Source organism: Rhinopithecus roxellana, chromosome 6 (genome assembly GCF_007565055.1).
Source record: "Rhinopithecus roxellana isolate Shanxi Qingling chromosome 6, ASM756505v1, whole genome shotgun sequence".
Lineage (NCBI taxonomy): Eukaryota > Metazoa > Chordata > Mammalia > Primates > Cercopithecidae > Rhinopithecus > Rhinopithecus roxellana.
The window spans coordinates 150604146-150629474 of record NC_044554.1 but is presented as its reverse complement, the minus strand read 5'-3'; the positions used below and the strand labels follow the sequence as shown (position 1 = coordinate 150629474).

General features: G+C 38.6%; 1 protein-coding gene across 7 annotated transcripts in view; it reads right to left on the bottom strand.

Moving 5' to 3' along the window:
- PDE1C (phosphodiesterase 1C) overlaps positions 1-25329 on the bottom strand; it is a 569208-nt gene that overhangs the window by 116384 nt on the left and 427495 nt on the right. For all 7 annotated transcript variants that reach the window (XM_010353320.2, XM_030933172.1, XM_010353326.2 and 4 more), the window contains one exon: positions 23226-23366. In XM_010353320.2, the coding sequence (XP_010351622.1) occupies positions 23226-23366 (141 nt within the window). The remainder of the gene's footprint in view (positions 1-23225; positions 23367-25329) is intronic.

The window sequence follows — 25329 nt, the reverse complement described above, 5'->3', positions numbered from 1 at the left end:
CCTTGACTTTGATGAACTTATGTGATTATATTGGGCTCACCTGGAAAATCCAGGCTAATCTCCCTATTTAAGGTCTTCTGATTGTTAACCTTAATTACATCTGCAAAATCCCTTTTACAATCCAATGTTAACATATTAATAAACACATGTGACACCAGAGAACAAAGGTCGCAGAAGCCAAATTTCTACTAATCACAATCCCTAATAAAATTATTTGGCACTCTTCAAACAAAATGTAATTTTGATATCCTTAGTCTTTTCTGTATTAATTATGGTCATGTCATAAACGACCAAAAAAAAAAAAAAAAAAGAAAAGAAAAAAGAAAAAAACAAGATACGCAGCTTCTCCTTTCTGGAAAAAAAATATATATGTATAGACAAAGGGAAAATTACTGGCATCTTGCTTGACAAAAGCAAGGAAAGTGGCCAAGGGATAGTTTTGGAGTTTGAAAACTTTTCACCTAAATCAAAAGTAGGCTAGAGCTTAGAGTCTGATGAACATCTATTCAATCAATAGATAATTCTTCAATTTATTTCTGTCTAAGGATTTTCTCTTGGAAATGAGCAAAATAATTCTGAAAGGATCCAAGTATCTTCTAGGCACTTAAGTTAAACAATAATGAGTAATACAAACAGATTACAATGTTTTACATTTACAAAGTATTACTGTTGATGTTGAAGCCCAGACACCACTTTATCAATGAGTTGTTTTGATTCTCTACATGTCTTACAATTTATAACACTGAAATGATTTAAAGCATTTTCTCCCTCTTGGTTTGTAATGAAAGGTTAGTGTCACAGTATGTTCTCCATTCATCAGAACGCTCCCCACTGTTTTTGTAAGCTCACAATGAAAGAAGTTTGTTTTGAGCTGCATTTCAAAGAGAGAGTAGGTAGGAAATAGTTTCTATATTTAAGAATCATTCTAAATATGGCCTGAATTGATCACGGAATTTCAACGGCAAATGGAAAATAAGCTCATTTAAGAATAGCATGCAGTAAATCGTGATCACTGCTATGATACAACATTTATGTTAATGATAACTTGTACTGGCATAAATGCTGGGTGTTTTTGGTGAGAGATGAAGAAGCTGTGCATGATTCACTTTTATGTCCCCAGAGTATACTCTGCACAATAGGTACGTTGAATAGATGAGTTCAAAGTGCATTTTTACATCCAATTTCATCCTCATCACAATACCTGGAAGTAAGTGTACATGAGGATACTGAGGTGTAAGAATACAAGAGCCTTTTTTTTTTTTTTTTTTTTTTTTTTTTTTTTTTTTTTTTTTTTGCCAAAGGCATATTGTAGAAGCATGCCTAATATTCAAATGCACAACCTCTGAAGTCAGAGCTGGGACCAAATCCTGGCTGCCATACTGTACTCGGTTGCTTGGGCTGCCATAACAAAATAACACAGGCTGGGTGGCTTAAACAACAGACATTTATTTTCTCACATTTCTGGAGGAGAAAAGTCCAAAATCAAGGTGTCAGCAGGACTGTTTTCTCCTGAGACCTCTCTCCTTGCCTTGCAGATAGCTATATTCTCTCTGTGTCCTCACAGTGGACTCTTCTCCCTACAAGTGCATGGCTGTATTCTAATCTCCCTTTCTCTAAGAACACCAGTCATAATGGATTACAGCTCATCCATATGACTTCATTTTACCTTAATACCTCTTCAAAGGCCATCTCTCCATATACAGTCCCATTTCGAGGTCCTGGGGACTAGGATGTCAATATGTGAATTGATGAGAAACACAATGTAGCCCATACAGCTACTTTATAATAGAATAATTTTAATTTCTATGAATTAGAGATTTCTCTTCTTTAAAATAAGAATAGCATTACTTGTAATGGAAATCACTTTTGATTGCCCAACTGTCCTTTTTTTCCTTACTAACAATGTCTCTGATTTTGTTTGAGATGGCAATGTGTCAGACTTCCCTATATATTGCAGTGGCCATGAGTCACAGGTCTGGCCAATAAAAGAGATGTGAAAGTTGCTGGTTTAGATTTCTGGATAGCTCTTTAAAGTGGGCATATTTATTTGGTTTCCAACTTTTGTGCTTTGTATTCTCCCTTATCTTTGTACCTGGATTTGCAAAGGTACATCAGCCATTCTACAAGCATAAGGACAAAAGCTACAGTCAAAGAGGTGGGAAGGACACTGAGAAGGCTGTTGCTGATGAAAAGCTACCATGCCCTCCCTAGAAACCTCTTTGGACAGACCACACAAATACAGAGGACATCCACACCCCTGACCCATCTAACCCACCTAGACATGCACTTACAAATATGTTCCAACAACCAAATTTCACTAGACATTTTGAGGGAAAAAAGCCAATAGTGTAAGAAGAGTCTCATAAACAAATAGCATATTCCCCATGAGTTAAAAGAAATAATTCTATTTTTAAAAAGACTTCTAAAAGAGGTTTTCAAAACGTGTAGGTATATTCATAAATACGTAAGGTTGCTAAGACAATAGCACATTCCAAGGGCAAAAAAAAGAGGAGTTCCTGAAATTAAAAATATTGCTAACTAAAAATATTAAATAAACAGATTGAATAACTAGAAGAACATATCTGAAGGCCAAACTGATAATGTGGAAGAGTTGAGGACATCTCTCAGGAGGTATCATTAAAATACTGAAAGACGGGAAAACATGGGAGAAGCTAAGAAGTCTGAAGATGGATTCAGAAGGTCTAAGAGAAGTGCCAGAAGCAGACAGAAGAGACAACAGACAGGGTGAAATACTCAAATAAATAATAGAAAGTGTTTGGCTTTCTTCTTTTCAAGCACATAGTAGGATTAGACTTTCTGGCCCCTTTATGGTTGGGAGGGGCTGTGTGAGTCATTTTGGCCAGTGAGTTGTGAGCAGAAGTGATGAGCAGAGTTTCCGAGCCATAGAATTCAAATACAGATATAGGAAGACCAGAGACCCTTTCTCTCTACCATAATGCCTGACAACACACAGGAGGGTGGCTGTTCAGAAAACCTAGGCCCTGGAGTGAGAATGACACAGGCAGATTCTTTAACTCACTGTTATGGGGGTGAAAAAAACAGACATTATTTCTAAACCACTGAGATTTTGGGATTGTTTGATCCTGTAGCAAAACAAAGCCTACCCTAAGGAAAACACTCCAAATGAATGCAAACCTTAGGAGTGAAGAAGATGTATTCTCCCACTAATATGTTATCTTATGTTATTTTTGAGAAAGTCTGTATATAAGGTCATACAACTAAAAAGCAATCACAAGTTTTGAAATATTTTACATATATGACAAGTGTTGTTAGTCATGATTACTTATGTTTAGTAATAATAATAACTACCATTTACTAACATTCCACTGCATGCTAGGCATTAGGTAAACATTTTTATTAAAAAATGGTGAGAAATTCAAACTTTTTTAGCAAAACATTAAGTTCTCAGGAATGGAGATGTCATAACCAAAGAAAATAAAAGTGGTTAATACATAAGGAAAATGTTTAATTTACTAGTATTAACAATAAAAAGTAAAAACAAACACACACATATGAAACTTTAGTGGGGAAATATTGCTATGCAAGGAGGGTAACCACATTATCATTTACAGGGGTGAAAAAAATGTTAACTGTTTAAGTTACAGAATAACCCAATATCGAACTATTCAGATTTTTTTACCATAATAAATATATAATGACCTAGGGAAACTATCATAATATACGATATATTATATATAGTCAATAAAATATAATAAATATCATAATATATTATATATAGTCAATAAAGTATTAGAGACTTATTTATCCTGTTTGTTTCAATAAATCCCAGTATTATAGACTTACTTATCCTATTTGTTTATATAGCCAATATCCTATAATGGTACAATATCCTATAGTATCCTATATTATAATATAGTATATATTATATATCCTATAATGTAACTTTAATAATTTAAATAATATAAAGTTATATTATATTATAGGATATATGATATAATGTTACAATATCCTCTAATCTTATATCCAATATCCTAAAATGTTCACAGCTCACTTTACCTAAGTAACGGTCTCACAGAGAAGTAATTTTACAAATAAAATTTAAACAATTTGTAACTGTTTAAGTGATAGGATGACCCAATAAGGGTCCATAAGATGGTCCCACTACTGGGATGACCCACTAGTATTAACAAAAAAAACTTCAAACAATATAGATATTGTTGAGAATCTCCCCAGAGGTAACCACTATCTTCAATTTACTGCTTATGTTTTTAGATGTTTTTCAATATATTTTCATATATATCTATGTGCATATACATGTGCTATGTTTAATAATATACATCATGTAGAACATATTTTTCTAAAACTTTTTAAACTTAATAATACATCTTGAATTTCAGTCATAGAAATCTATGGTATTTCAGAGTTCTAACTCCCTATTGATAGGTATATACTCTGTAATTGTTCACTATGGCAAATATTGCTACAATGAATTCAACTGTTTAAGGCCTCTGTGGGTACACTTGGAAGTGCTGGAGCATTGGTATGTATATTTTTTCTTATAGCAATCACTGCAAAATTGTTTTCTTACATGACTATACTAATTTACCCTCAGATGAGCAGTATATGAGAACATAATTTCTTCTCAATCAGTGGTTCTCAACCTGGGCCAATTGCCCCTCCAAGTAGTGGTTTATTTGACAAGATCTGGAGACATTATTCGTTGTCATAACTGGAGTGGGGAGTGGGGCTACTGGCATCTAGTGACTACAGGTCAGGCATACTGCTACACTTCAATGCATAGAAAAGTGACAAATAATTATCTGTCCCCAAACGTCAACAGTGCTGAGGTTTAGAAACCCTGCTCTGCTTCCTAACCAATAGTTAATATTATCAAACTTTCAAATTTTTATCCGTATGCATATAATGGATTAAAATTAGTATAAGTTTATATATATTTGGACACTGAGTGGCACATTTTTCATATTTCTTTTATCGATTAAATGTATTACCTTTTCTGTTAATTGCCTGTTCATATTTTTTGACTGAATTTGTGTCATTTTCCTGATTCATTTATACAATCTGGATCTTAATCTACGTTCTCTATGTATTTTCTCCAAATGCTTACTTCTTTAATTTGTTTATGATGCTTTTTATCCTACAGAAGTTTTTAACTTTAATATATTCAAATTAATCAATATTTTGTTGTACAACTCTTGTGTTTCAAAGCTTAATTTTAAAAAGAATGTCTTTTTTCAAGGCTATAAACATATTCTCATTTTTTCTTCTAATATGATCAAATTTTTACTTTTGTATTTATATCTTTAATTTTCATTTGTCAGATTTTTGGGGGGCGAATGACTCGAAGTAGAATGAAAGCATTCCGTTTTTTTCTAAATAAATAGCTGTGGCCAAAATGTTTTCTAAACTGGGTAATTCTCCCTATAAAGTTGTCTACAGTCAAGTTTCCATGTTCTTACCTGCAATTTTTTCTTCATTATACTCTAGTCAGTGTTCCATTCTCACTAAACCACTGAGACTCATGTCAAGGTCAACAATGACTTCCATGTTGCCAGAGTGAACGGTCACTTCTCTGTCCTTACCTCACTTGACCATCAGCATGTCCCATGCAATGCACCACGCCCCTTCTAACTATCTATTCACTCTCTCTTTAGATAACCTCATCTAGTTCCATGTCTTCTTATACTATTGATATGCCCAAGACTACCTAATCTACATGTTTATCCCCAACCTCCCCTGGAACTCTAGCATCCTTTTACTTTCTGCTTGGCCTCTGTACGTGGATGTCTACTAGGGATCTTAAACTCTACATGTCTGAATCAGAATTCTTGATCCCCTTTTCTCCAAAAATTGGTTTGCCACCAGGCATTCTTGTCAACTGTTTATCAAACCAAGAATCTAAGATGTATTCTCGATTCCTCACTTTAACGTTACAAATCTTATTCACCACAGCAGTCCTTTTAACACTGTCTCAGAAACAGCATTTTCTTCTCTCCATCCCAGCAGCATCCTTCCTAGTCCAAACTATCAGCATCTCTTCACTAGACTTCTGCAGGATTTTCCTAGCAGGCTGCCTTAAAAACCATTCCCCACAGTAATCCTTTTCGAATCTTCATCAGATCACATCACTCCCCTGTCTAAAACCCTGTAGTGGCTTCCTACTGACTGCACTTAGGATAAAATTGGAACTCATTAGCATGGCCTGTAAAGCCAGACCTGGTCTATCTCCTGCCTCTTCCTCAGCCTCATAATGCACCACTGTCCCCATCATGTGCTGTTCCCACCAGGCTTGCCTTACTTCTGCTCCTTGAATGTAGCAAAGTTATTCTCTCACAGGACTCTTGTACTAAAACCCTGCACTAACTCTGCGGTTACACTCTTCTTTCACTGTTAGCATGGCTGAAGCCAAAAAACACAACTATCTCAGCTTAAATACTATCTCTAGAGAGAATGATTTCCTGACTATCTGATAAAACACCCAGCTTTCCCTGGGTAGGTCCTCTATTTTAATTCTCTACAGAGTATTAATAACATTTTCTTGATTGCTTTCCATTGGTCTCTTCTATCTGTAACTTCACACCAGAAGGTTACATTCCACAAAAGTACTGATATCCTCCTATCTTGTTCATTATCTTAGTCCATTTGGGCAGCTATAACTGAATGCCATAGGCTGGGTGACTTTTTTTTTTTTTTTTTTTTGTCTTTTAAGACTTCTTAATTTTATTAGGCAAAGAAGTCAACACTGATATGGTAAGCTGTAATAGTTACTGTAAAAAACATTTGAATAATTATTAATGGTCATTTGTATGTTTCTTGTATGTATCAACATACATGAAATGATGAATACTAGTTTCAGTAGTGATAATTATGTGTCAAGGTGTTTTTTTTTCAAGTATAAAACTGATTTCTGTAACAGGTCACATGTCGGTAATAAAGAAATATGTTTTGCTTTAATTTGTGCTTTGATAGGCTTCCTATGTATAAGGTCTTGTGTTATTGGATATATTCTGAATTTAGCTTAATTTCATTTAGTAATTTATCATTTGAAATTGATGGGGCAGACATTTACCTTTCTATTATGAAATTACTAAATATACAACTAAATTGTATACTAAATATACAACTACAAGTGAAAGAGTTATTTAAATTACTTTAGAACAAACATTAAAAGCCATATTTGCATAAAAGTCATGATAATTTGTAACACCTACTTTTTATAAAGGAAATCCTATAGAACAGGATGTGTGGTTTTAGGAACTAGTTTGATAGGCATTAAGGATAACGGTTGCAGCCTTATATCAGCATTGGGTACAGTGCATTACTTGATTGTAGTTTGTTGTTTTGGCTTCACAGTATCGCAAAAATCTTGATTCACAGATAGCAGTATTGTTGCCCTTATCCAAATACTTTCCTGAGAGTGCATATGGTCAGGCCAAATTACTATAAACCAACAGCTTCATGCAAAACTATACCTTCCTAATCATTTGTAGTATCATAAGAATTTGGAATGTGTTGAAAGATAGAAAAAAAAAAGATTTTAAGATATATTCTCTTTTTCTCTTCTTTCTTTCTCTCTCTCTCCCCACCACCATCTCTAATTGTAAGAGACAAAGCATAACCACAATTTTTTGCTGATAATCAGTATTTAAAACTGGAATCAAATTAAATTGCTAATATGGTGCAATAAGTCACTTATTTAAATTCTCAATGAACACATTGACACAACTCTTAGGATATAAAACAAGGTGATATGTAGCACATGTAAAATTTCACAAGGGTATTTATAAGGACTATTTTGTAACTTATTCCTTGTAATAGAGATTGGCTGTTATTTGACATAAGCCAAACCTCAGTAACTATTTTCTTTTTTTTATTATTTTTTTATTTTTTATTATTATACTTTAAGTTCCAGGGTACAGGTGCATAACGTGCAGGTTTGTTACATACGGATACTTGTGCCATGTTGGTGTGCTGCACCCATCAACTCGTCAGCACCCATCAATTCGTCATTTATATTAGGTACAACTCCCAATGCAATCCCTCCCCACTCCCCCTTCCCCCCTCCCCATGATAGGCCCCGGTGTGTGATGTTCCCCTTCCCGAGTCCAAGTGATCTCATTGTTCAGTTCCCACCTATGAGTGAGAACATGCGGTGTTTGGTTTTCTGTTCTTGTGATAGTTTGCTAAGAATGATGGTTTCCAGCTGCATCCATGTCCCTACAAAGGATGCAAACTCATCCTCTTTTATGGCTGCATAGTATTCCATGGTGTATATGTGCCACATTTTCTTTTCTTTTCTTTTTTTTTTTTTTTTTTTTTTAAGAAAAATAAGTGTTTTTATTTTACTTTCTTTTTTTTTTTTTTTTTTTTTTTTTTTTAATTATACTTTAAGTTCTAGGGTACATGTGCATAACGTGCAGGTTTGTTACATATGTATACTTATGCCATGTTGGTGTGCTGCACCCATCAACTCGTCAGCACCCATCAATTCATCATTTATATCATGTATAACTCCCCAATGCAATCCCTCCCTCCTCCCCCCTCCCCATGATAGACCCCAGTGTGTGATGTTCCCCTTCCCGAGTCCAAGTGATCTCATTGTTCAGTTCCCACCTATGAGTGAGAACATGCGGTGTTTGGTTTTCTCTTCTTGTGATAGTTTGCTAAGAATGATGGTTTCCAGCTGCATCCATGTCCCTACAAAGGACGCAAACTCATCCTTTTTTATGGCTGCATAGTATTCCATGGTGTATATGTGCCACATTTTCTTAATCCAGTCTGTCACAGATGGACATTTGGGTTGATTCCAAGTCTTTGCTATTGTGAATAGTGCCGCAATAAACATACGTGTGCATGTGTCTTTGTAGTAGACTAATTTATAATCCTTTGGGTATATACCCAGTAGTGGGATGGCTGGGTCATATGGTACATCTAGTTCTAGATCCTTGAGGAATTGCCATACTGTTTTCCATAATGGTTGAACTAGTTTACAATCCCACCAACAGTGTAAAAGTGTTCCTATTTCTCCACATCCTCTCCAACACCTGTTGTTTCCTGACTTCTTAATGATTGCCATTCTAACTGGTGTGAGATGGTATCTCATTGTGGTTTTGATTTGCATTTCTCTGATGGCCAGTGATGATGAGCATTTTTTCATGTGTCTGTTGGCTGTATGAATATCTTCTTTTGAGAAATGTCTGTTCATATCCTTTCCCCACTTTTTGATGGGGTTGTTTGTTTTTTTCTCGTATATTTGTTTGAGTTCTTTGTAGATTCTGGATATTAGCCCTTTGTCAGATGAGTAGGTTGCAAAAATTTTCTCCCATTCTGTAGGTTGCCTGTTCACTCTGATGGTAGTTTCTTTTGCTGTGCAAAAGCTCTTTAGTTTAATTAGATCCCATTTGTCAATTTTGGCTTTTGCTGCCGTTGCTTTTGGTGTTTTAGACATGAAGTCCTTGCCCATGCCTATGTCCTGAATGGTACTACCTAGATTTTCTTCTAGGGTTTTTATGGTATTAGGTCTAACATTTAAGTCTCTAATCCATCTTGAATTAATCTTCGTATAAGGGGTAAGGAAAGGATCCAGTTTCAGCTTTCTACTTATGGCTAGCCAATTTTCCCAGCACCATTTATTAAATAGGGAATCCTTTCCCCATTTCTTGTTTCTCTCAGGTTTGTCAAAGATCAGATGGCTGTAGATGTGCGGTATTATTTCTGAGGACTCTGTTCTGTTCCATTGGTCTATATCTCTGTTTTGGTACCAGTACCATGCTGTTTTGGTTACTGTAGCCTTGTAGTATAGTTTGAAGTCAGGTAGCGTGACGCCTCCAGCTTTGTCCTTTTGACTTAGGATTGTCTTGGCAATGCGGGCTCTTTTTTGGTTCCATATGAACTTTAAAGCAGTTTTTTCCAATTCTGTGAAGAAAGTCATTGGGAGCTTGATGGGGATGGCATTGAATCTATAAATAACCTTGGGGAGTATGGCCATTTTCACGATATTGATTCTTCCTATCCATGAGCATGGTATGTTCTTCCATTTGTTTGTGTCCTCTTTGATTTCACTGAGCAGTGGTTTGTAGTTCTCCTTGAAGAGGTCCTTTACATCCCTTGTAAGCTGGATTCCTAGGTATTTTATTCTCTTTGAGGCAATTGTGAATGGAAGTTCATTCCTGATTTGGCTCTCTGCTTGTCTGTTGCTGGTGTATAAGAATGCTTGTGATTTTTGCACATTAATTTTGTATCCTGAGACTTTGCTGAAGTTGCTTATCAGCTTAAGGAGATTTTGGGCTGAGACGATGGGGTTTTCTAAATATACAATCATGTCATCTGCAAACAGGGACAATTTGACTTCTTCTTTTCCTAACTGGATACCCTTGATTTCTTTCTCTTGCCTGATTGCCCTAGCCAGAACTTCCAACACTATGTTGAATAGGAGTGGTGAGAGAGGGCATCCCTGTCTTGTGCCAGTTTTCAAAGGGAATTTTTCCAGTTTTTGCCCATTCAGTATGATATTAGCTGTGGGTTTGTCATAAATAGCTCTTATTATTTTGAGGTACGTTCCATCAATACCGAATTTATTGAGCGTTTTTAGCATGAAGGGCTGTTGAATTTTGTCAAAAGCCTTTTCTGCATCTATTGAGACAATCATGTGGTTCTTGTCTTTGGTTCTGTTTATATGCTGGATTACGTTTATTGATTTGCGAATGTTGAACCAGCCTTGCATCCCAGGGATGAAGCCCACTTGATCATGGTGGATAAGCTTTTTGATGTGCTGCTGAATCCGGTTTGCCAATATTTTATTGAGGATTTTTGCATCAATGTTCATCAGGGATATTGGTCTAAAATTCTCTTTTTTGTTGTGTCTCTGCCAGGCTTTGGTATCAGGATGATGTTGGCCTCATAAAATGAGTTAGGGAGGATTCCCTCTTTTTCTATTGATTGGAATAGTTTCAGAAGGAATGGTACCAGCTCCTCCTTGTACCTCTGGTAGAATTCAGCTGTGAATCCATCTGGTCCTGGACTTTTTTTGGTGGGTAGGCTATTAATTGTTGCCTCAATTTCAGAGCCTGCTATTGGTCTATTCAGGGATTCAACTTCTTCCTGGTTTAGCCTTGGGAGAGTGTAAGTGTCCAGGAAATTATCCATTTCTTCTAGATTTTCTAGTTGATTTGCGTAGAGGCGTTTATAGTATTCTCTGATGGTAGTTTGTATTTCTGTGGGGTCAGTGGTGATATCCCCTTTATCATTTTTTATTGCATCTATTTGATTCCTCTCTCTTTTTTTCTTTATTAGCCTTGCTAGCGGTCTGTCAATTTTGTTGATCTTTTCAAAAAACCAACTCCTGGATTCATTGATTTTTTGGAGGGTTTTTTGTGTCTCTATCTCCTTCAGTTCTGCTCTGATCTTAGTTATTTCTTGCCTTCTGCTAGCTTTTGAATGTGATTGCTCTTGCCTCTCTAGTTCTTTTAATTGTGATGTTAGAGTGTCAATTTTAGATCTTTCCTGCTTTCTCTTGTGGGCATTTAGTGCTATAAATTTCCCTCTACACACTGCTTTAAATGTGTCCCAGAGATTCTGGTATGTTGTATCTTTGTTCTCATTGGTTTCAAAGAACATCTTTATTTCCGCTTTCATTTCGTTATGTACCCAGTAGTCATTCAGGAGCAGGTTGTTCAGTTTCCATGTAGTTGAGCGGTTTTGATTGAGTTTCTTAGTCCTGAGTTCTAGTTTGATTGCACTGTGGTCTGAGAGACAGTTTGTTATAATTTCTGTTCTTTTACATTTGCTGAGGAGTACTTTACTTCCAATTATGTGGTCAATTTTGGAATAAGTGCGATGTGGTGCTGAGAAGAATGTATATTCTGTTGATTTGGGGTGGAGAGTTCTATAGATGTCTATTAGGTCCGCTTGGTGCAGAGATGAGTTCAATTCCTGGATATCCTTGTTAACTTTCTGTCTCGTTGATCTGTCTAATGTTGACAGCGGAGTGTTGAAGTCTCCCATTATTATTGTATGGGAGTCTAAGTCTCTTTGTAAGTCTCTAAGGACTTGCTTTATGAATCTGGGTGCTCCTGTATTGGGTGCATATATATTTAGGAGAGTTAGCTCTTCCTGTTGAATTGATCCCTTTACCATTATGTAATGGCCTTCTTTGTCTCTTTTGATCTTTGATGGTTTAAAGTCTGTTTTATCAGAGACTAGGATTGCAACCCCTGCTTTTTTTTGTTCTCCATTTGCTTGGTAGATCTTCCTCCATCCCTTTATTTTGAGCCTATGTATGTCTCTGCATGTGAGATGGGTCTCCTGAATACAGCAGACTGATGGGTCTTGACTCTTTATCCAGTTTGCCAGTCTGTGTCTTTTAATTGGAGCATTTAGTCCATTAACATTTAAGGTTAATATTGTTATGTGTGAACTTGATCCTGCCATTATGATATTAACTGGTTATTTTGCTCGTTAGTTGATGCAGTTTCTTCCTAGCCTCGATGGTCTTTACAATTTGCCAAGTTTTTGCGATGGCTGGTACCGGTTGTTCCTTTCCATGTTTAGGGCTTCCTTCAGGGTCTCTTGTAAGGCAGGCCTGGTGGTGACAAAATCTCTAAGCATTTGCTTATCTGTAAAGGATTTTATTTCTCCTTCACTTATGAAACTTAGTTTGGCTGGATATGAAATTCTGGGTTTAAAATTCTTTTCTTTAAGAACGTTGAATATTGGCCCCCACTCTCTTCTGGCTTGTAGAGTTTCTGCCGAGAGATCTGCTGTTAGTCTGATGGGCTTTCCTTTGTGGGTGACCCGACCTTTCTCTCTGGCTGCCCTTAAGATTTTTTCCTTCATTTCAACTTTGGTGAATCTGGCAATTATGTGTCTTGGAGTTGCTCTTCTGGAGGAGTATCTTTGTGGCGTTCTCTGTATTTCCTGAATTTGAATGTTGGCCTGCCCTACTAGGTTGGGGAAGTTCTCCTGGATGATATCCTGAAGAGTGTTTTCCAACTTGGTTCCATTTTCCCCCTCACTTTCAGGCACCCCAGTGAGACGTAGATTTGGTCTTTTTACGTAATCCCATACTTCTTGCAGGCTTTGCTCATTTCTTTTTCTTCTTTTTTCTTTTGGTTTCTCTTCTCGCTTCATTTCATTCATTTGATCTTCAATCGCTGATACTCTTTCTTCCAGTTGATCGAGTCGGTTACTGAAGCTTGTGCATTTGTCACGTATTTCTCGTGTCATGGTTTTCATCTCTGTCATTTCGTTTATGATCTTCTCTGCATTAATGAGTCTAGCTGTCAATTCTTCCACTCTTTTTTCAAGATTTTTAGTTTCTTTGCGCTGGGTACGTAATTCCTCCTTTAGCTCTGATAAGTTTGATGGACTGAAGCCTTCTTCTCTCCTCTCGTCCAAGTCATTCTCTGACCAGCTTTGATCCGTTGCTGGTGATGGGCTGCGCTCCTTTGCAGGGGGAGATGCGCTCTTATTTTTTGAATTTCCAGCTTTTCTGCCCTGCTTCTTCCCCATCTTTGTGGTTTTATCTGTCTCTGGTCTTTGATGGTGGTGACGAACTGATGGGGTTTTGGTATAGGTGTCCTTCCTGTTTGATAGTTTTCCTTCTGACAGTCAGAAGGACTCTCTGTTGGTCTGTTGGAGATTGCTTAAGGTCCACTCCAGACCCTGTTTGCCTGGGTATCAGCAGCAGAGGTTGCCGAAGATAGAATATTGCTGAACAGCGAGTGTACCTGTCTGATTCTTCCTTTGGAAGTGTCCTCTCAGGGGTGTACTCCACCCTGTGAGGTGTGGGGTGTCAGACTGCCCCTAGTGGGGGATTTCTCCCAGCTAGGCTACTCAGGGGTCAGGGACACACCTGAGCAGGCAGTCTGTCCGTTCTCAGATCTCAACCTCCGCGTTGGGAGATCCGCGGCTCTCCCCAAAGCTGTCAGACAGAGTCGTTCGCGTCTGCACCGGCTCCCGCTACTTCCCCTGTTGGTCTTCAGCTGTGCGCTGTCCCCAGAGGTGGAGACTACAGAGACAGGCAGGCTTCCTTGAGCTGCTGTGAGCTCCACCCAATTCGAGCTTCCCAGCGGCTTTGTTTACCTACTTAAGCCTCAGCAATGGCGGGCGCCCCTCCCCCAGCCTCGCTGCTGCCTTGCGGATAGATCGCGGCAGACTGCTGTGTTAGCAGTGAGGGAGGCTCCGTGGGCGTGGGACCCTCCCGGCCAGGTGTGGGATATATTCTCCTGGAATGCCTGTATGCTTACAGCGCAGTATTGGGGTGGGAGTTACCCGATTTTCCAGGTGTTGTGTGTCTCAGTTCCCCTGGCTAGGAAAACGGATCCCCTTCCCCCTTGCGCTTCCAGGTGAGGCGATGCCTCGCCCTGCTTCAGCTCTCGCTGGTCAGGCTGCAGCAGCTGACCAGCACCGATTGTCCGGCACTCCCTAGTGAGATGACCCCAGTACCTCAGTTGAAAATGCAGAAATCACCGGTCTTCTGTGTCGCTCGCGCTGGGAGTTGGAGACTGGAGTTGTTCCTATTCGGCCATCTTGCTCCCTGTGCCACATTTTCTTAATCCAGTCTGTCACAGATGGACATTTGGGTTGATTCCAAGTCTTTGCTATTGTGAATAGTGCCGCAATAAACATACGTGTGCACGTGTCTTTATAGCAGCATGATTTATAATCCTTTGGGTATATACCCAGTAGTGGGATGGCTGGGTCATATGGTACATCTAGTTCTAGATCCTTGAGGAATTGTCATACTGTTTTCCATAATGGTTGAACTAGTTTACAATCCCACCAACAGTGTAAAAGTGTTCCTATTTCTCCACATCCTCTCCAGCACCTGTTGTTTCCTGACTTTTGAATGACTGCCATTCTAACTGGTGTGAGATGGTATCTCATTGTGGTTTTGATTTGAATTTCTCTGACGGCCAGTGATGATGAGCATTTCTTCATGTGTCTGTTGCCTGTATGAATGTCTTCTTTTGAGAAATGTCTGTTCATATCCTTTCCCCACTTTTTGATGGGGTTGTTTTTTTCTTGTAAATTTGTTTGAGTTCTTTGTAGGTTCTGGATATTAGCCCTTTGTCAGATGAGTAGATTGCAAAAATTTTCTCCCATTCTGTAGGTTGCCTGTTCACTCTGATGGTAGTTTCTTTTGCTGTGCAGAAGCTCTTTAGTTAAATTAGATCCCATTTGTCAATTGTGGCTTTTGCTGCCATTGCTTTTGGTGTTTTAGACATGAAGTCCTTGCCCATGCCTATGTCCTGAATGGTACTACCTAGGTTTTCTTCTAGGGTTTTTATGGTATTAGGTCTAACATTTAAGTCTCTAATCCATCTTGAATTAATTTTCGTATAAGGAGTAAGGAAAGGATCCAGTTTCAGCTTTCTACTTATGGCTAGCCAATTTTCCCAGCACCATTTATTAAATAGGGAATCCTTTCCCCATTTCTTGTTTTTCTCAGGTTTGTCAAAGATCAGATGGCTGTAGATGTGTGGTATTATTTCTGAGGACTCTGTTCTGTTCCATTGGTCTATATCTCTGTTTTGGTACCAGTACCATGCTGTTTTGGTTACTGTAGACTTGTAGTATAGTTTGAAGTCAGGTAGCGTGATGCCTCCAGCTTTGTTCTTTTGACTTAGGATTGTCTTGGCAATGTGGGCTCTTTTTTGGTTCCATATGAACTTTAAAGCTGTTTTTTCCAATTCTGTGAAGAAACTCATTGGTAGCTTGATGGGTATGGCATTGAATCTATAAATTACCTTGGGCAGTATGGCCATTTTCACGATATTGATTCTTCCTATCCATGAGCATGGTATGTTCTTCCATTTGTTTGTGTCCTCTTTTATTTCACTGAGCAGTGGTTTGTAGTTCTCCTTGAAGAGGTCCTTTATATCCCTTGTAAGTTGGATTCCTAGGTATTTTATTCTCTTTGAAGCAATTGTGAATGGAAGTTCATTCCTGATTTGGCTCTCTGTTTGTCTGTTACTGGTGTATAAAAATGCTTGTGATTTTAGCACATTAATTTTGTATCCTGAGACTTTGCTGAAGTTGCTTATCAGCTTAAGGAGATTTTGGGCTGAGACAATGGGGTTTTCTAGATATACAATCATGTCATCTGCAACCAGGGACAATTTGACTTCTTCTTTTCCTAACTGAATACCCTTTATTTCTTTCTCTTGCCTGATTGCCCTAGCCAGAACTTCCAACACATGTTGAATAGGAGCAGTGAGAGAGGGCATCCCTGTCTTGTGCCAGTTTTCAAAGGGAATTTTTCCAGTTTTTGCCCATTCAGTATGATATTGGCTGTGGGTTTGTCATAAATAGCTCTTATTATTTTGAGGTATGTTCCATCAATACCGAATTTATTGACTGTTTTTAGCATGAAGGGCTGTTGAATTTTGTCAAAAGCCTTTTCTACATCTATTGAGATAATCATGTGGTTCTTGTCTTTGGTTCTGTTTATATGCTGGATTACATTTATTGATTTGCGAATGTTGAACCAGCCTTGCATCCCAGGGATGAAGCCCACTTGATCATGATGGATAAGCTTTTTGATGTGCTGCTGAATCTGGTTTGCCAGTATTTTATTGAGGATTTTTGCATCGATGTTCATCAGGGATATTGGTCTAAAATTCTCTTTTTTTGTTGTGTCTCTGCCAGGCTTTGATATCAGGATGACGTTGGCCTCATAAAATGAGTTAGGGAGGATTCCCTCTTTTTCTATTGATTGGAATAGCTTCAGAAGGAATGGTACCAGCTCCTCCTTGTACCTCTGGTAGAATTCAGCTGTGAATCCATCTGGTCCTGGACTTTTTTTGGTTGGTAGGCTATTAATTATTGCCTCAATTTCAGAGCCTGCTATTGGTCTATTCAGGGATTCAACTTCTTCCTGGTTTAGTCTTGGAAGAGTGTAAGTGTCCAGGAAATTATCCATTTCTTCTAGATTTTCTAGTTTATTTGCATAGCAGTGTTTATAGTATTCTCTGATGGTAGTTTGTATTTCTGTGGGGTCGGTGGTGATATCCCCTTTATCATTTTTTATTGCGTCTATTTGATTCTTCTCTCTTTTCTTCTTTATTAGTCTTGCTAGCGGTCTGTCAATTTTGTTGATCTTTTCAAAAAACCAACTCCTGGATTCATTGATTTTTTGGAGGGTTTTTTGTGTCTCTATCTCCTTCAGTTCTGCTCTGATCTTAGCTATTTCTTGCCTTCTGCTAGCTTTTGAATGTGTTTGCTCTTGCCTCTCTAGTTCTTTTAATTGTGATGTTAGAGTGTCAATTTTAGATCTTTCCTGCTTTCTCTTGTGGGCATTTAGTGCTATAAATTTCCCTCTACACACTGCTTTAAATGTGTCCCAGAGATTCTGGTATGTTGTATCTTTGTTCTCATTGGTTTCAAAGAACATCTTTGTTTCTGCCTTCATTTCGTTATGTACCCAGTAGTCATTCAGGAGCAGGTTGTTCAGTTTCCATGTAGTTAAGCGGTTTTGATTGAGTTTCTTAGTCCTGAGTTCTAGTTTGATTGCACTGTGGTCTGAGAGACAGTTTGTTATAATTTCTGTTCTTTTACATTTGCTGAGGAGTGCTTTACTTCCAATTATGTGGTCAATTTTGGAATACGTGTGATGTGGTGCTGAGAAGAATGTATTTTCTGTTGATTTGGGGTGGAGAGTTCTATAGATGTCTATTAGGTCTGCTTGGTGCAGAGATGAATTCAATTCCTGGATATCCTTGTTAACTTTCTGTCCGTTGATCTGTCTAATGTTGACAGTGAAGTGTTGAAGTCTCCCATTATTATTGTATGGGAGTCTAAGTCTCTTTGAAAGTCTCTAAGGACTTGCTTTATGAATGTGGGTGCTCCTGTATTGGGTGCATATATATTTAGGATAGTTAGCTCTTCCTGTTGAATTGATCCCTTTACCATTATGTAATGGCCTTCTTTGTCTCTTTTGATCTTTGATGGTTTAAAGTCTGTTTTATCAGAAACTAGTATTGCAACCCCTGCTTTTTTTTGTTCTCCATTTGCTTGGTAGATCTTCCTCCATCCCTTTATTTTGAGCCTATGTATGTGTCTGCATGTGAGATAGGTCTCCTGAATACAGCAGACTAATGGGTCTTGACTCTTTATCCAGTTTGCCAGTCTGTGTCTTTTAATTGGAGCATTTAGTCCGTTTACATTTAAAGTTAATATTGTTATGTGTGAACTTGATCCTGCCATTATGATATTAACTGGTTATTTTGCTCGTTAGTTGATGCAGTTTCTTCCTAGCCTTGATGGTCTTTACATTTTGGCATGTTTTTGCAATGGCTGGTACCGGTTGTTCCTTTCCATGTTTAGGGCTTCCTTCAGGGTCTCTTGTAAGACAGGCCTGGTGGTGACAAAATCTCTAAGCATTTGCTTATCTGTAAAGGATTTTATTTCTCCTTCACTTATGAAACTTAGTTTGGCTGGATATGAAATTCTGGGTTTAAAATTCTTTTCTTTAAGAACGTTGAATATTGGCCCCCACTCTCTTCTGGCTTGTAGAGTTTCTGCCGAGAGATCTGCTGTTAGTCTGATGGGCTTCCCTTTGTGGGTGACCCGACCTTTCTCTCTGGCTGCCCTTAAGATTTTTTCCTTCATTTCAACTTTGGTGAATCTGGCAATTATGTGTCTTGGAGTTGCTCTTCTCGAGGAGTATCTTTGTGGCGTTCTCTGTATTTCCTGAATTTGAATGTTTGCCTGCCCTACTAGGTGGGGGAAGTTCTCCTGGATGATATCCTGAAGAGTGTTTTCCAACTTGGTTCCGTTTTCCCCCTCACTTTCAGGCACCCCAATCAGACGTAGATTTGGTCTTTTTACATAATCCCATACTTCTTGCAGGCTTTGTTCATTTCTTTTTCTTCTTTTTTCTTTTGGTTTCTCTTCTCGCTTCATTTCATTCATTTGATCCTCAATCGCTGATACTCTTTCTTCCAGTTGATAGAGTCAGTTACTGAAGCTTGTGGATTTGTCACGTATTTCTCGTGTTATGGTTTTCATCTCTGTCATTTCGTTTATGACCTTCTCTGCATTAATTATTCTAGCTATCAATTCTTCCACTCTTTTTTCAAGATTTTTAGTTTCTTTGCGCTGGGTACGTAATTCCTCCTTTAGCTCTGAGAAGTTTGATGGACTGAAGCCTTCTTCTCTCATCTCGTCAAAGTCATTCTCTGACCAGCTTCAATCCGTTGCTGGCGATGAGCTGCGCTCCTTTGCAGGGGGAGATGCGCTCTTATTTTTTGAATTTCCAGCTTTTCTGCCCTGCTTTTTCCCCATCTTTGTGGTTTTATCTGTCTCTGGTCTTTGATGATGGTGACGTACTGATGGGGTTTTGGTATAGGTGTCCTTCCTGTTTGATAGTTTTCCTTCTAACAGTCAGGACCCTCAGCTGTAGGTCTCTTGGAGACTGCTTGAGGTCCACTCCAGACCCTGTTTGCCTGGGTATCAGCAGCAGAGGTTGCAGAAGATAGAATATGACTGAACAGCGAGTGTACCTGTCTGATTCTTACTTTGGAAGCTTCCTCTCAGGGGTGTACTCCACCCTGTGAGGTGTGGGATGTCAGACTGCCCCTTGTGGGGGATGTCTCCCAGTTAGGCTACTCAGGGGTCAGGGACCCACTTGAGCAGGCAGTTTGTCCCTTCTCAGATCTCACCCTCCGTGTGGGGATATCCACTGCTCTCTTCAAAGCTGTCAGACAGAGTCGTTTGTGTCTGCAGAGGTTTCTGCTGCTTTTTTTTTTGTTGTTGTTTAGCTATGCCCTGTCCCCAGAGGTGGAGTCTACAGAGACAGGCAGGTTTCCCTGAGCTGCTGTGAGCTCCACCCAGTTCGTGCTTCCCAGTGGCTTTGTTTACCTACTTAAGCCTCAGCAATGGCGGGCACCCCTCCCCCAGCCTCGCTGCTGCCTTGCGGTTAGATCACCGCAGACTGATGTGTTAGCAATGAGAGAGGCTCTGTGGGCGTGGGACCCTCCCGGCCATGTGTGGGATATATTCTCCTGGTGTGCCTGTTTGCTTAAAGAGCAGTATTGGGGTGGGAGTTACCCAATTTTCCAGGTGTTGTGTGTCTCAGTTCCCCTCGCTAGGAAAAGGGATTCCCTTCCCCCTTGCGCTTCCCAGGTGAGGCGATGCCTCACCCTGCTTCAGCTCTCGCTGGTCAGGCTGCAGCAGCTGACCAGCACCGATTGTCCGGCACTCCCTAGTGAGATGACCCCAGTACCTCAGTTGAAAATGCAGAAATCACCGGTCTTCTATGTCACTCGCGCTGGGAGTTGGAGACTGGAGCTGTTCCTATTCGGCCATCTTGCCTCACCCCTCAGGCTGGGTGATTTATAAACGACAGAAATTTATTTCTCACAGTTGTGGAGGCTAGGAAGCTTAAGATACTGAATGCCATAGGCTGGGTGACTTATAAACAACAGAAATTTATTTCCCAAAGTTCTGGAGGCTGGGAAGCTTAAGATCAAGGCACTGGTAGATGTGGCATCTGGTGAGGGCCTGCTTCTGGATTTATATAGATGACTGTCCTTACACGGCAGAAGAGGGAAGGGAACTCATCTTTATAAAGGCACTGATCCCATTCACGACAGCTCCACGCTCATGACCTAGTCACCTCCCTTAGGCCCCATTACCTAATACCATCACATTGGAAGTTAGGATTTCAACAGAGGAATTTGGGAGAACACAAACATTCAGTCTATAGCATCCTATAATAAAGGACCCAGCATATAAGTTCTCAATAAACATTTGGGTTTATTTTTTGAAACTCTAATCAATTCTATTGATATATTTGCCTATTTTTTCACAAACGGCACATGCTCAGCTTCAGTAGATATTTTAATATCTAAGAGAGTAAGAACTATTCCCCGTTAGATTATTCTTTTACAAAATTGTCTTTTCTAAGGTTGTGAAATACCTATTTTACATGAATTGCAGATTCAAATTATCATGTTTCATATTAAGATCCTTGAAACTTTAATTAGTATTTCTTTGAATTTATAAATTACTTTGAGGGAAATTGACATCTATACAGTACTGAGGTTTCACTCACATTAAAAAATGATGCCTTTTCCATTTATTTAAAGATCATTTTTGTGCCCTTTGATTTAGTTTTACAGCTTCCTTTTTATTGTTTTTGAAGCTGTTTATAGGTGATTTATATGCTTTTTAAAAACTGTTGGGAATGTATGTTTTTCTATTACACTCATTAATTTCCAGTGCATAGGAGAATTCTTTTATCTAGACCTATTGAGGTATTTTATTTGATCTAAGAATTTGTAGGGTTTTATTTTATTTTCTAAAGGAGATGATCACATTATTTCACAGAACGTATCTTCAACTTTTGAAGATGTCATATTGCATACTGCATTCTTGAGGTTGAGATGTCCAGAAAAATGCCAAGTGGGAGTATTAATGTGGGTATCCCTGTCTTGCTCCATGTATTCATGGAACCATCATTCAATATGATGCTTGCTCTAAATGTTTGGTAAAAATCTTTTATTGAGTAAAAAATGTTCCCTTTATAATCTTGTTATAACTTAACTTCAAAGATAGTGTTTTAAATACTATTTTTAAGAAATCAGCTTTATAATGAGGAAGAACTGAAAAAATGATCACAGGTTTCAGGAAAATTCTGCAGTGTTTTAACAATAATGCCTAATTGTTGAGCTTCCTTCAGGAGGCCGAGTACTTAATATTTTTGATACTTCATTCCTAACCATCAGAGCACTTCTACAAAGTGGAATATTTTTCACCATTTTAAAAGATGAGGATGTCTTCACTCAGAGACTCAAGTAATTTATCATAGGTCACAATATCTAGCAAGCAATTAAGAAGGGAATTATAGCCACTATATCTAGCTCCAAAGCCCACACTTCTCCCACATAATCAATTTTTAATTCAGTGAGCTATTAGGCCAAGTCTTTCAACAGGCACTGAAGGAAAAGATAACAAATGTGCCCTGGGTTTATGGAATAATTGATAACTATACCCAAAGTATGTCTATCTTAATGTCAATTCTAAAGGAGATTTCAAAGTAAAAAGTCATACGGACCTGTTTTTGCCTTTAATGGCTTTATCTTTTTAAATGAATGGCTTACATCAAGGAAAAAAAAAAAGCAAAGACAACCAAGTTGAGCAGGTTAGTAAATACAGAACGCAAATTCAAAAACAACTGAAGATGGTGCGTGCCTATAGTCCCAGCTACTCAGCAGCCTGTGATAGTAGGACCACTTGAGCCCAGGAGTTCGAGGCTGCAGTGAGCTATGATCTCTCCATTGCACTCCAGCCTGGGTGACAGACTGAGATTCCCATCTCTTAAAAAAAATTTTTAAAGCAAAACAAAAAACATCTAAAGAGCTAAAATGTTGGGCCAAAAGAAGCAAGAAACATTTCAAATGGTTAGATGTAAAGATTTACCATTAGGGGCCGGGCGCGGTGGCTCAAGCCTGTAATCCCAGCACTTTGGGAGGCCGAGACGGGCAGATCACGAGGTCAGGAGTTCGAGACCATCCTGGCTAACACGGTGAAACCCTGTCTCTACTAAAAAATACAAAAAAAGCTAGCCGGGCGAGGTGGCTGGCGCCTGTAGTCCCAGCTACTTGGGAGGCTGAGACAGGAGAATGGCGTAAACCCGGGAGGCGGAGCTTGCAGTGAGCTGAGATCCGGCCACTGCACTCCAGCCCGGGCGACAGAGCGAGACTCCGTCTCAAAAAAAAAAAAAAAAAAAAGATTTACCATTAGGTTAAAATAGTCAAAGGCATACAAAGAGGATGTGAATCACCATAGTCCCTGTGAAAAAGACCTAGTGGTTTAAACCAAAAGCTAACTTTGCATAACATGGTTGCCAAGTACATTGAATACAATTTCAGTATGCATGAATATCATTGTTATTCACCATAGCAAAAGGTTAATAGTACCACTCTCCATATCTAGAAATACATATTTAGTTGTAGTCATTATATTTAAATTGGTTATAACCCAGTGAAGATGCAGATCACTACTAGGTATTTATCTCATCAGGCTCAGGATGGAGAAAATTTCAGAGGCAATGGGGAACTCCAAGACTTTCCATATTGGTTAGATTACTCCTGGGAAACAGGAAGTCCATAAAACAATGCACGACTTGTGGCCTCCAACTCATCAGAATTGGAACAGTCACCATTGAAAACTCATCCTTACATCTTTTGGGGAGCTTAAGAGTTCCTATCCCTACTTACCGCCACTCCTGTCTTATAGAGGAGGTAATGCACTGTCTGTGTAACGTCGGCAGCGTGCATTAAGTTATGGTAAGGATTTTTGTGCTTGCTGTATCCCACTTCCAGGGCCTCCACAAATGAGACAAGTGCAGAAATGGGGATCTGAAAGAGAGCAGTAAGGCTAATTAACTAGTGACTTCACTGCTTTCAATGGAGACACAAATGTCTAAGGCACCAGGACTGCTTTTTCTCTGAAGGCAAAACATATGAGGAAGCCGGAACTTTACACAGTTAATAAAAAGTACTGACAAAATTATCAGATAATTTGAAAATCTAACAGGAAGTCCTTGGTTGAGGAATGGCCTACCTTGTAAATTTTTCTTTGTTGCTCATTTCAGAATCCCTGAGAAATGACATCTAATCATGTTAAGACACTTAGTTTTATTAACATGTAAAGCAGTAATTTTTAATACACACACAGAAAACTGAGTTGTTGGTGACTATGTTAATTTTCTGTATTTCCTTGTCCTCATCTACTCTTAAATACCTTCCCCTCTAACCCTAAGGGAAAAAAGGATGCTACACAGGACACCAAACAATGCTGTAAACAACACTGAGGAATTCAAAAATAATACTAATAATTAGTACCTGTTTGTGGAATCATTCACTATTTGTAATGTAATATCAGTAGAAAGAGATCTTCCAAATTCTAAGTCACCAATAATAAATTGCCAAGTAACAAACATAAGAACGTAGCCTGTTCCTGTTCCCATGTATAACAGACTATCACATTTTGGTTTTGAGTTTTGCTTTTGCTTGGTTTTGGGTTTTGATTTTGTTTTGTTTTTCTTATGTGTCCAATGTATATAACCATTCCTTTCAAAGGGCATTGTTTTCAGGCAGTTTATATTTGTTTTGCAATAATTTTATAACTTATGATTTTTGTGCACTTTCTTTCCCTACAAATAAATGAGATATGCTGCATAGTATGTATTCATTTATTTCTCAATGAATAAAATACTTCAGCCTTTATTTGCAACTACCAGTCACTCAGAGTATTTCCAATTAGATTACTTGTTCTTTCATCTGAAATATGTATAATATACATGCCTTCCTTTCTATGTAACATTGCAGTGAAGAACATTGCAAAATGCATGTACAAAATAAGGGCAAAATAAGGGCATCCAGAAAACATTCATTGTATTAGTTTTTTGGATCCATTCCATGGTTCTGGGTAAATTATACAATATAAGGCTAGAGGAAAAGGAGAGGATGTGTCTTCCTGAGGATTAACAATTACATTTGTAAAAAAAATAATAATAATAAGGAAAATGCTAAGTTAATGCTCCTGAGATTCCATAATCTGTTCTCCCTTGGTCGTATTCTTCCATTTTACCATTTGTGGATTTTTAAAAATTTAAATACGACCTTTAAGAGGTAAGAGAGGAATTCATTATCATTTTAAAACATAAAAATCCAAAAAAACTGGGCTCCTTGGGTTGTTTTATAGAGATCTAAGATTTGCTGAAAGGGCTGTGTGTGCACAGGAACTTTGTTCCAAGGAAAGTCTCCAGCATCCTCTCCAGCATCCACAAGATTTTCATACAGATTTCCGATGCAAAGAAAAATTAAGGACCTAAGGACCATGGCCAGGAAGTATTTGTGGTCATGCAAAGACATATTTCCTCAGTGGGAGGGGTTTCAAGACGGCTTAACTATAGGCATCTGGCACTCACCTCCTCCACAGAAAAGAACCAAAATAGCAAGTAGATAATCACATTTCAAATAGATTATCCAACACTAGAATTCAACAGAGAAGTAACAGGAAACACCTAAAGCAAAGAAGGAGAGGGAATCAAGGCATGGATTGGCTGAAAGCCTGGAGAGGTTGTCTCTTCAGTGAAAAGAAAGGTAAGTGAGTGACTGCTAGCAGTCCACGTTCCCACCTTGGACTCCTGCATCCTAGCTACCAGAAAGAGCCTAAACCCTGGCAGACCCTGAGACTAAGATAGGGAGCTGCCTGGAGATTGCATGAAGACATTGCTCCATACAGGGAGCTCATGCTGGGTCCCACACATCCCCTAACCCCTAACCAGCGACAGCAAGCCACCATATTGAGAGCCCA